At 39.1% G+C, this 12,694-nt stretch overlaps 1 protein-coding gene across 6 annotated transcripts in view; it reads left to right on the top strand.

Moving 5' to 3' along the window:
- The window catches only part of cntrl (centriolin), a 60,441-nt gene that overhangs the window by 17,113 nt on the left and 30,634 nt on the right, over positions 1–12,694 (top strand). For all 6 annotated transcript variants that reach the window (XR_015491914.1, XR_015491915.1, XM_087254303.1 and 3 more), the window contains 9 exons: positions 377–530; positions 1,275–1,495; positions 3,632–3,808; positions 4,026–4,160; positions 4,326–4,471; positions 4,727–4,910; positions 5,029–5,184; positions 8,447–8,626; positions 8,722–8,829. Coding sequence is in view for 4 of the 6 variants with exons in the window: in XM_087254303.1 (XP_087110429.1) it covers positions 377–530; positions 1,275–1,495; positions 3,632–3,808; positions 4,026–4,160; positions 4,326–4,471; positions 4,727–4,910; positions 5,029–5,184; positions 8,447–8,626; positions 8,722–8,829 (1,461 nt within the window). In the remaining 2 variants the exon portion in view is untranslated. The remainder of the gene's footprint in view (positions 1–376; positions 531–1,274; positions 1,496–3,631; positions 3,809–4,025; positions 4,161–4,325; positions 4,472–4,726; positions 4,911–5,028; positions 5,185–8,446; positions 8,627–8,721; positions 8,830–12,694) is intronic.

The raw sequence follows: 12,694 nt of genomic DNA, 5'->3' as shown, positions 1-12,694 counted from the left end.
TTGCTCTTCAGTGTTTGGACTCTCAATAATGACTTCAAACCACACTTAACTGAGCTAAACTAACTTAAACACTAAAAACTGAACTACCCTGATCCAGTTACTATGACCATTTATGTGAAGCTGCTTTGACACAATCTACATTGTAAAAGCGCTATACAAATAAAGCTGAATTGAATTGAATTATTTTATGTCAACAGCTCCTTTAGAAATACTTTTACCTGGAAAAGGCATGAAGTGTTCAAAAATAATTTGACCCACTGTGCATTTCAACTTTTCCAGTGTAATTGAGTATTTACTGATTTCTTAGCAGAACCGATCATGTAATAATACTGTGACACCGATAACACCGTGACACCGTCTTCTGTCACACCTGCAGACCCATGTGAAGGCTCAGTTGTCCAGGAAGTCACAGCTGCTGGCCATCATGAGCAGAAAGCACCAGGAGCTGGAGCGCAGGCTGGATGACATGATCACACGCATCCACAAGGAGACCGAGGAGATCAAAGATCTGGAGCAGCAGCTTACTGATGGTGAGGAACTATTCAATTCATTGGAAAATATAAACGTATTTATTGACCTTATTATTCAAATTCAAGCGGGCGCAGTGCTGAGAATTTTTTTTGGCTTCAGATTTACATTCCTGTGGCGGCACAGTGGCTTAGTGGTTAGCACTGTCGCCTCGCAGCAAGAAGGTCGCTGGTTTGAGTCCTAGTTGGGACAGATGGGCATTTATGTGTGGAGTTTGCATGTTTTCCCCGATTGGTGTGGGTTTCCTTCGTGTGCTCCGGTTTCCCCCACAGTCCAAAGACATGCAATGCACTGTAGGTGAATTGAATAAACTAAATTGGCTGTAGTGTATAAGTGTGTATGGGTGTTTCCCAGTACTGGGTTGTGCCTGGAAAGGCATCCGCTGCATAAAACATATGCTATAATAGTTGGCGGTTCATTTCGCTGTGGCGACCTCTGAAACGAAGACTAAGCTGATGGAAAATGAACGAATGAATTTCCAGTCTCATTCACTTCCACTTGATTTTTGATAATAAATAGCTTGATGATGTTTTCCTAATATAATATTCTACTTTTTATGTATAGTCATAAACATTGTATTGTTTGTACAGCAAGCAGTTTGACCCATTTCTGCTGTTTAATATTACTAGTCATTTCAACTAAATCGGACGTTCTAAAACAGTCGCAAATATGAGCGCACTTATGCGTTGCAGAATAAGGTCAATAGATAGGAGTTTATGATTACTGAAATATGTCTACTCTTTCAGGTCAGATAGCTGCTAATGAAGCGCTCAAACGTGACCTTGAGGGCATCATCTCAGGTCTTCAGGAGTATCTGCGCGGCGTGAAGGACCAAGCACGGAGAGCCCAATCAGATTGCAGACGTCTACAGAGGGAAAAAGACACTCTGCAGCACCTCTTAGACATGAAGGAGCAGGAATTCACACAGCTGGAGAATAAAGCCCTGAGTGCTGAAATCACACAGAAGGTAGTTTTTAACAATATGTACCCTTTTTTACAAGATGCGTTTAACAGTCATCCTAATCTTAAATCCTTGAAAGTTTTAATATTTATATTATTATATTAATATTATTTTTGTTTTAAACTTATGCACATTCATATGTATTTATTAGTGTTTCCTCTAGGATTTTTTCCAGCTGTGGTGGCAGACTCTATTGGCCATTTTACAAAGATCTACCACTACATGTGGCGTTATTTCGTTGACAAATGTCATGGGCGCAGTATTACATTGAGATCTCAGTTATGTAATAGTTTACGAGCATGTCAATCTCTGCTTAAGAGCCGATTTCCTCTGCTTGTGCTCAACTTCTTGCGCGCCCTCAAATATACGCTGCTCAAGTGCAGATTTTCTTGCGCGCCCTCAAATAAACGCGGCTGAAGTGTTATTTAGTGCGTTTATTTGCTAGGAATATTTATGAATGTCTCTGATAGACTTGCGGAGCAGACCCCGGCATTAATGCGTCCTGAAGTAAAGTGAAACGGCTATAAACTCCATCAAGATAAAGTCATTATATGCAGAGCCACAGACCTTTATCTATAAATAAAGTATAATTATGGAAACTGTTCATCATAACTGAAAGCTACGCCGTGTTTGCTGGTCTCACGCATCACGCACCTGTCAATCAGACTGTCAGTCAGCACGTCGCCTTAAAGCAGGGGTCTCAAACTCAATTTACCTGGGGGCCGCAGGAGGCAAAGTCTGGGTAAGGCTGGGGATTTCACAAAAAAAAAGTCCTCAAATGTCATTATTAACAGTTTTAATTATTTCTTCTGAACATGAAGTGTCCTGAACATTAATAGAACATTGAGTGAAGATTATGAACAGTTCTTCTGAACATGGCATCTTTTGCCTACTCCTTGCTGCCAGAGACTTGACAGCGCTTCTTCTCACAAATCTGAACCACATTTGGCTTTAGAGCGGAAGCAGTTGAGACCCTCAGTATGGCTTGAAGATGATCATCATTAAGTCTAGACCTGTACTTTGACTTATTGAAGTTCAAGGTGGAAAATAACTTCTCACACACTTCTCACACACTCAAAACTTCCATTCCCTCACCTAAAAAAAGGCGTATATATGTATAAATAAAACATCCCCACCCCACTCCAGTCACATCAGTCTGTGCCAGTCTGTATCTACCTATAATATATATAAGATGCAGGCTGTAGCTAGGTAGGTGGCAGGCTGCAGATAGGTAGCTAAGTGGCAGGCAGGGGCGGGAACAGCTTACCTTGGTTCTGGCCGGCGCGAGTTCGCTTCTAACACTTCCCGCCCGTCACAGCGTCTAACAAAGGGGCGGGGTGCATGGTGACGTCACCGGCATCCCCGCCCCTTTGTTTACACGGCGGGCGGGGAATGCCAGTGACCGCTGTGTACGGATAGAATCAGCGGAGCGGGGAGCGCTCTCTCTCCCCGCTCCGCTGATTCTGTCAGTGGACAGCGGTCGGCGCGGGCCACAAAATATTGCACTGAGGACCGCAAATGGCCCGCGGGCCGCGAGTTTGAGACCCCTGCCTTAAAGGGTTAAACAGAAAACACAGCACTACTATGATCACAGAAAAGTTTGCGCTGTTATTATTCACTTACCTTTTCATACGTTTTCGGTGCGATTTTAACCCACTATTTAAAAAAAACACTGAATATTTTGAAAAAGAAGCTGTAATGTAGCCGTGGCGGGATGAATTTTGGTGTGGCGCCCCGCCACGGAAGAATAAATGTAGCAGAAACCATGTTTATGTATGTTTTATATCATCTTTGCATGAAATAAAAAAACAAAAACAAATTACAGCTTGTGCAAAGGCATTTAAAATGCAGAGTATATGAGCAAGAAACAGTAAATTTGACGTTATTATCTCCTCTGACTGCCGTTATCAGTCTCGCACAACTTTTTTCCTGTTTCCGAAAGTCTTTATAACACCAAGTTTTTCTTTTATTATTTCAGCAAATAGGATTGTGTAAAAAGATATTTGTTCTACTCTCCCAAGTTTACCCAGCTTTGATGACTTCCGCTACTGAGAAACCCAGAAATCTGAAAAGGGTCCATTGAGCAGCACAGTGATTCTGTTTTGCTGTTTGAAAAATGGCATGTTTTTTGTTGTGTTACAGGAGCTGGAGCTACATAAGCAGGAGTTTGACAATCTGATGAAGGAGAATGAAGAACTGAAACGAGCACGAGGACAGGTCAGTGAATATGAGGCAGAGCTGGAGAGCCAACTACAGCAGAGAGATACTGAAGCCACACAGCTGAAGGAGGAGCTGGACAGACTGCATCGACTCACTCAGGTTGGAAAGCCTTTATAGAATTTTACAATATTCATTGCACCCTTGAAGTTTTACAAACCCCAAAATACTTAAACATCAATGTGCAAAATTTGTGGAACAAGGGAATACTTTCTGATTGTTTCAAATATGACTTTAGAAATCTAAGCATATGATAATTTAGTATGACTTGCGTGAACTCTTCTGAACATTCGAATACTCTCGGCTTCTTCATTTCCAGATGGAACACTCTGCGCTGCAGGCAGAGCTGCAGAAAGAACGACAGGCAAAGGAGAACGCTTTAGCACAAGTGCGCATGGCTGCAGACAAAGAGCTTGAGAACACACAGCTTCTGCAACAGATCAACGCTCTCCAGGTGTGTTACTGCGGAATACCCCAATAATAAAACTCAGACTATATAAAAAAGGGGGACGAATAGACACCCCTCACTTCATTTTACCGTATACTTGCTTACATAGAAGATTCAATCAGCTTCCAATAAGACTCTTGATTTATTCTTTGGCTGAAAATGTCTTTACAGGAGGAGAGAGACTGTCTAAAGGAGGAAGTAGATGCTTTTCAGGATGATTTAAATAGCGTTCGGGAGCAGCTTCTGTGCCCTGAGAGTGTAGCTAGACATTTAGGAGAGCTGAGAAGAGGCATAACTACAGGACAAAAGGAATTAAGGTATGATAGATTATTACTGGTTGATATTATTCATTCGTTCATTCTTAATCCTTCGGCTTAGTCCCTTATTTATCTGGGGTTGCCACAGCAGAATGAACCGGCAACTATTCTGGTAAATGTTTTACATGTTGGATGCCCATCCAGTCGAAGAGAGGGTGGACCATAGTGTAGCTCCTCCTCTTTAAAAACAAACAGACGGTAGTTCTGACTGTCTGTCCAATAGTGAAATGTCTTTGCTTTACCTTTCTGTTACAGCTTTGAAGACCTCGGGGAACCAGTGAACAAAAAATTCATGGAGTTACAACAGGAGGTGCATCGTGTAGTATCTGCGGCTCAGAGAGATAGAGATGAGGCTCAGCGCTGTCAGGATAGGCTCGCTGGAGAGATGAGCTCACTCAGAGAAAGACTCAGGAAGTACCAAGAGAGACATCAGACTCAGGTGAGAGGCCATGCAAAGAATTATTTTGACATAGTCAATTGATGTTTCAGTTACATTGACTACATGCCATAGAATAATGTATTAGTATGAAGCAGATCTCCATGTCTGATTCTCACAGACAACAGAGAGACGTGGTGAAGAAGCGGAGCTCCATAGATTGAGGGAAGAGCTGGAAGAAGCTCGTGAGCAGCACTACTTGATGGCGCAGCGTTTAGAGGAGACAGAGATCGACAGGGACCGTATACTTGGAGAGTTAGAGGAACAAGATAAACAGGTAATAGTATGAGAGTGATATGCTTTGAAATATTTAATTGATTTTCTTCTGTTTTTGCTCTGTTTTAAGATTCAAATATTCTGTTCAGTTGTGAGACTGAACTTAATTACTTAGTTAATTGTCTAATTTAAATGTCCCATGAAATTAAAATAAAGTTTTTAGATGTTAGTAACAATATGTTAGTATTGTTCGTTTTTTAAGATATCTTTAAGCTAGTGTTCTCCAAAACACTGACAATATTTATGTTGTGGTCCTGTTGGAAAGAATTTACTTCCTTGTGTGATAGATTTTCTCTCCAGTTGAATGCAAGTACAACCAAAGACATGGTGATAGATTACAGGAAGGCTTCTCCTACCCCCAGCATAACAAATATTAAAGGCTTGGACATTGAAATTGTTGACATACGTAAATATTTAGGAGTCGTTATTGACAATATGTTGCCATTTCAACCTAACACCCAGGCTGTCTATAAAAAGTTCAACAACAGCTGTTTTTCTGAGGAAACTTAGAACGTTTCAGTTTTGTACCTCTATGATGACACTGTTTTATAAACAATTTGTTGAATCTGTTTTATCTTTCTGCATTGTAGCTTGGTAAGGTAATCTGAGTGTGTCAAGTAAGAACAGGTTGAGCAGCCAAGGTAGCAGGCAAGATCATCAGTTTTAACCAAACTGGTCCAATGGTAATTTACCATTATTATGTTTTAAAGATAGCTCAGGGTATCCTATACACCCCGGATAAACCATTGTACTCTGTATTACATCTGCTGCCATCAGGACGTCATTTTAGAGTTCCTATTTACAGGACAAATAGAACTAGAAATTCTTTTATAATGGTGGCTATCAAGTCATTAAATGAGTCCAGGGGGAGGGAGATGCACCTACGTAATGATGTATTGTATGTTGTGTGGTAATATTTTATCAATCTGTACATGGAACTTCGCCTGTGTTATGGCACCTTACTGCAATTTTAGTTTCCCTAAACGTGATAATAAAGTTGAGTCTGAGTCTGAATATTTATGTTTAGAAGGTATAAAACTGATAACATAAACATTCAAAGCTTGTAGTTTGTTACTTCCACCTAAATGGATCTATGTTTTTTTTTCACGTCACCATATTCTTCAGATTCTCATCAAATCATAACCAATCAAATGCTCTTTGGTGTCTGACATGGCCCGCCCCCTTCAAGACGCTTCTTGTCAATTTCATTTGATGCACATGAGCTCAACCACTCTTACAGGCTGAGCTGTGATAAAAATGAAAAACTATTGGCTGTTTTGAAAAGGGGAGGAGCTACACTATGTCCCACCCTCTCTTCATGTTTCAGTTGAGGTTATATCAAACATTAAATAAAAATGCACATTTTAAAGGACTACATGGAACCTTTAAGGTTAACGCTGTCTAGTTTAAGCAAACTTTTCATTTTTTAAAAATGTCCTACTTGTGTTTAAAAAAGTTATAAAAAATTGTTTAGTAATTGTAGATAGCAACTTATATAAAACATTACATTGTAAGAATTCTTTTAGCTATATTAGCCAGCCTTAAAATCTGTTTTGAGACTTGTCGTTACTGAAATCCCTTCATAGATTTAATAGAAATGTTCTTGTTTTTTTTAAGCCTTTGAACAAACTAAAAACGGTGTGAGAGTTCATGGTTACCAGTTCTATATTAGACATAACAAGTTTTTGGTCAGCCATACTTAATTTTTCATATTTTTGTTGTTTTGATAGCAATTTATTTTACGACCCTGTTTCAGGAGCTAAACCTACCAATGAACCTAAACTTAATAGGTGAATCAGTTGAGTTCCCATGCTACAGAATTATCACGATACTTGTGTCGTGATGCAATATTATTATGATTTTAATATATTGTGATATATTGCAATTTATTACCTTATTTAAACTTTCAAATTATGTCCCCAAAGGAAATCGTCTCTTTTTTGGTGATGCCGTCATCTTTATTTTACTAATTTGCTGCATAATGAAGATGAAAACATATGTTAGGTCCAACATCTAGTCCATCTAGTGGACTGTAAAGAAACTATTTTTAACATTCAACCAAATAATATATATAAATATTTGCGGTATATTGATATTAGTATCCATATATTGATATAGTGTTGCCATGATAAATATCAAAATTCTTTTCTGTATCAGTATTTTCCCCCACCCCTAAAGACTTCATATGACTGTACTTTCTTATGTAAGTACACACATATTATATTAATTAGGGCTGAACAATATATCGTTTCAGCAATATATTTGATATCGCAATGTGCCTACAAAATAGTCACATTGCAGGATTAGATTATTTATTGCATATTAAAACATAAGATATGCATTCATTCATTTTCTTTTCAGCTTAGTCTCTTTATTAATCCAGGGTCGACACCGCAGAATGAACCGCCAACTTATCCAGCACGTTTCATCCGTTGCGTCCACATCCACACACACTCATTCACACTCATACACTACAGACAATTTAGCTTACCCAATTCACCTGTAGCGCATGTCTTTGGACTGTGGGGGAAACCGGAGCACCTGGAGGAAACCCACACAAACACTGAAACCATGCAAACTCCACACAGAAATGCCAACTGGCCCAGCCGAGGCTCGAACCAGCGACCTTCTTGCTGTGAGGCGACAGCACTACCTACTGCGCCACTGTGTTGCCAACATAAAGATATTATTAAATATTATTATTTTAGATTTTATTTATATTTTAGATGGTTTATGCCAGTGGTCACCAAACTTGTTCCTGGATGGCTGGTGTCCTGCAGATTTTAGCTCCAACCCTAATCAAACACACCTGAACAAGCTAATCATGGTCTTACTAGGTATACTTGAAACATCCAAGCAGGTGTGTTGAGGCAAGATGGAGCTAAACCCTGCAGGGACACCGACCCTCCAGGACCAGGATTGGTGACCCCTGGTTTATGCAATAATACCATCTTAGTTTATGTCTGATTTCTCAATTTCTGTACCTGAATACTGTTAGACTCTTCTGTAAACCATAAGGCACTGTTTATTTTACTTTTGTATTTGCTCTATTGTATTTAAATATGCTTGTAATTTATGATAGTTTATCCAAATGTGATTTGTATATCTAAATGAACGAAATCTTTCGAAATTGAGCTGTTCATTCATCTGGTGAAATCATATTCATATAGCAATATATATCGCAGGAAAACAAAATATTAAAATATCAGATTTTTCCAATATCATGCAGCCCTAATATTAATGTATGACTGTTGTTTTTCTAGATGAACGCTGAGAAAACCCAGACTCAAGAGCAGCTGGAGTCTCTCAATCTAGAGATGCAGGCTCTCCGGAGATCTTTTTCCTCTGCTGACAGACAGGCTGCCCAACAGCTGATCACAGCGAAGGACAAGCTTCACTCTCTTCATAGCACTGTAGAGAAAATCAATCTGGAAAGAGCAGCGGTAAGACACTGATCTGTCATTGTGAGAGAACTTCACTGATGATGACTGTTTCTATTTGTTCTGATTGATTGTTGTTGTTTTGTATGTGCGTATAGAATGCAGAGGAGTTACAGAGCACCAGGATTCAGGCTGCCCAAGCCATTCAAGACTTGACCAACGCTGAAGCAGAAATCCAGGTCCTCCAGAAGCTTCTGAGTGATAGGGTAATGTGTAATCATCATTTTGGGTACGATTGTTACATTTTTCGATATGGTACACTTTTAAATGAGCTGTGAAAGAGTAAAGAGAGAAACAAGCCTTCTGAAGCGTTGAATTTAATATTTATTTCTTAAAACAATTCCCTGTTTTGAGTTCAAACTATGTAAATACAACCAAAACTGGACAATTTAGCCTTTGGACTGTGGGTTGAAACCGGAGCACCCGGAGGAATCCCACACGAACACAGGGAAAACATGCAAACTCCATACAGAAATGCCAACTAACCTAGCAGAGGCTTTCTTGCTGTGAGGCAATCATGTTACTCGCTATCCCACTGTGATGCTACAATATTTTTATTTTCCGCAATTTATATTGCTTTATTTCACCAAATAATGAATAGCTCTATTTGGAAATACTCAATACATTTATATTTATAGGGTATATGCCGAAGCATGCTAATAGGACTTTTAATTTGCCAGTAACCTGGGTTAACCGCTTCCGGTGAACTGTATGCCAATGCAAAATCGGCATGTTTAAGGTCTGTTTTCTTTAAAAATCACCGATCTCCACTAACTGAATGATATCCGATGTAAAGTGGGTCTCAGAATGTAGAAGAAGCACTGCATTAAATTACATTTTCCCCACCATGTCTTTATAATATGAGCATTTATTTTACCCCAGTATATTCAATGGAGCTTCTGCGCTAGACTGCCGATTCTGACGGGCACGTGCAAGTGAAACGATTTTTGTCTCGTTTTATGCTTGAGCAACTAAACGAATGCCAAAGTCTGTTTAACTGATTGTATTTTAATTACATTACAATATCGATGCAGTAAAATAAACCATATAAGATGGAAAAAAACTCAGGTAAAAAAATACCAGGTTACCGGGAGTTTATCAGTATGGGAACAACACTGATTTATGATTTTGTTGTGGAGTCCATCTGCAGAAAATATAATAAACTAATTACCAGCACACATAAATAGAGCAATAATATAAATAAAGTTTATTTTTAAGCTCATTTATGTAAATAAATAAAGTCTAACAGTATTCAAGTACAGAAATAAAATAATCAAATGTAAAATAAAAGTTGTATAGTCTTCATTTCTCTAAATCAGTGGTCACCAAACTTGTTCCTGGAGGGCTGGGGCCTCATGTACGAAGACTTGCGTGGAAATCTTACTAAAACATTGCGTACGCACAAAGCTGTAAATGTGTGTACGCAGAAAAAAATTCAGATGTATGAAACACTGCGTACGCCGAATCTCACGCATATTCTTTTGTACATCTGAATGAACGTGAAACTGAGCTCAACATGCACGAGCACAAAACCCCTCCCTGCCTCCTCCCCCGTATGAATATGCTAATGACTATGCTAATGGAAAAAACCCAACGAAAAAGCAAAGGCAAAATCAAGCAAAAAGAGAAACTTTGAACAGAATGTGAATTGGAGGTGCTGCTTTCGGAGGTAGACCGGAGAAAAGCGGTGTTATTTGCAAATTTGTTCTCCGGAATTAACAACAAAAGAAAAAAAATTGAGTGGGAGAGTTAAGCTGATGCGGTTAACACAGTTGGGTCTGAACATATCGCACTGAGTGCATTAAAAATAGAAATAGTGTGGTTTATATCTGTAAAATGTTGCAGTACCCTTAGCAGTCTCAATGGCGCACCTCGTAAGACGCACGTGATCATGTATTGACACGTTCGAGCATAAACTCGAACCAGCGTCTGATGAACTCTTTCTTCTTTTTTCCCCCACTACATATCAGATTTTGCCCACTATTTATCACGAGAAAGACAAGTAGGAATCATTAATAAGTTTGTGCATCATATTTTATTTGCACATTTATTGAATGGAAATGTTTCTGATTCACGCATGCAAATTCATCTTCAGATAGTGTCTTTATAGCAATGTGCGTGCGGTAGATAGCTCAGATTACATTGGGAAAACAGGCGACTGCTGCAAATTGTGCTTTAATGTTTAGCTGGTCAACTGTATGGTATGGAAACCTTACATACCTACTAGATGAACCCGTCTCATACAGCTGCCATTGCAAGGCTCAGACACTTTGTAGAGAGGAATTTAACACAACTGCCTCTAGGAGTCGCCAATGGAAATAAAACCGACACGCACAAAAAATGTGCGTACGCCAGCCAGAAAGCTGCCGTGGAGCTGCGCACATTCCCACGTTCAGTTCATCGTTAGTAAATCCAAACGTGAGCAATTCTGAGCGTGAAACCTGGCGTACGCAAAGTTTTTGTGCTTATGCAGCATTGATACATGAGGCCCCTGGTGTCCTGCAGATTTTAGCTCCAAACCTAGTAAAACACACCTGAACAAGCTAATCAAGGTCTTACTAGGTATACTTGAAAAATCCAGCCAGGTGGAGCTAAACCCTGCAGGGACACCGACCCTCCAGGACCGAGATTGGTGACCCCTGCTCTAAATAGTTAAATAAAGTAAATCTGCAAAATGCTACAAAATGTTTTGTAAAGTAATTCCATGTGCCCGAATTAAAACACACACAACTGATTGTGTTAAAATATTGAACTCTTCAGTGTTTGAGCTTAACTGTATGTTCACATTGAAAGCAGCGAGAGCGTCAAAGTAGCCGGAAGCCATTCATTTTCAATAGGAGCCTGCAGCAAGGAGCAGCGCGGCACGTCTTAGCTAGTTTGGGCATCAACAAGAGTTGAAATCAAGTTAACTGTATGATAATGAGCTATGATGCGGTTCAGCTGCAAGCAATTGGAATTTAGAAGTCCATTGCTTGAGAGGAGTCCAGAGATCACAGTCACTGAACTTTGCTTACGACCACATTTGTTCCCAAGGGTTTGATTATTGCAGTCGCCGGATTTGCAATTATTTGTAATGTTTTCTTATAGGAACATACATTCAAAAAGTTACAAAACAGTACTGCTGCTAGAGAATATTTCAGACATATGAACACATTGGATAATTAAGTGGAGCAAAGCCACACCACATGCAACTTAATCTTCAAACTTAAATGAGTTTTATAAAAAGTGTGCAACATTTTCACACTAGAAAACATGTTTTATGTAGGAATGTAACCGATATGATGTGCTCAGATATGAGATCAATGTAGCGAATTTTAACACTCTCGCCGCCGGAGCTGAAGGCAGACAGCGTTGTTGCCAGGGCGGCAACCTTTGACACTCTCACTGCCTTCGGTGTGAACCACAGTTATTTATTTACATTAAACTGAACTGAACTTCAACTCTAAAAACTGTTCTGAAGCAGATTCAGTTTACTAGAACTTCTGTGTTAAGCTGCTTTGACACAATTTTCATTGTAAAAGCCATATAGAAATAAAGATGAATTGAAAATTGAATTGCTGAACTTTCAATTTAGAATGGTTTTACTGACATGACTTCACAATTTTCTTGTGTGTTGAACTCTTGTACCTGGCCAACTGTAATCCTGACTCCACCTTGTAGACTCTGCAGTGTGACTAGTGCGGATTCACACATTGTGATGTTGATTCTAAAACAATATATTGTGCAGCCCTAATTATAATATCGTAAAGCTCCTGTTAAATTAAAATAGTTTTTTTTAGATGTTAGTATCAGTATGTTATTTTTAAGGATATCTAGAAAATATTGTGAAAAAATTTGCGTTTAGAAGATATAAACATCCAAATTGTGCAGTTTGTCAGTTCTGCAAACAGTTGAAGTCAGAATTATTAGCCCTCTTGCAATTTTTTCTTCTTTTTAAAATATTTTCCAAATTATGTTAAACAGAGCAAGGGTATTTTCACAGAATCATTCATTTTCTTGTCGGCTTTGTCCCTTTATTAATCAGGGGTCGCCACAGCGAAATAAACCGCCAACTTATTCAGCAAGTTTTTA

This window comes from Danio rerio, chromosome 5 (genome assembly GCF_052040795.2).
Source record: "Danio rerio strain M-AB ecotype USA chromosome 5, GRCz13ab, whole genome shotgun sequence".
Taxonomy (NCBI): domain Eukaryota; kingdom Metazoa; phylum Chordata; class Actinopteri; order Cypriniformes; family Danionidae; genus Danio; species Danio rerio.
This window is presented reverse-complemented; position numbering and strand designations above follow the sequence as displayed.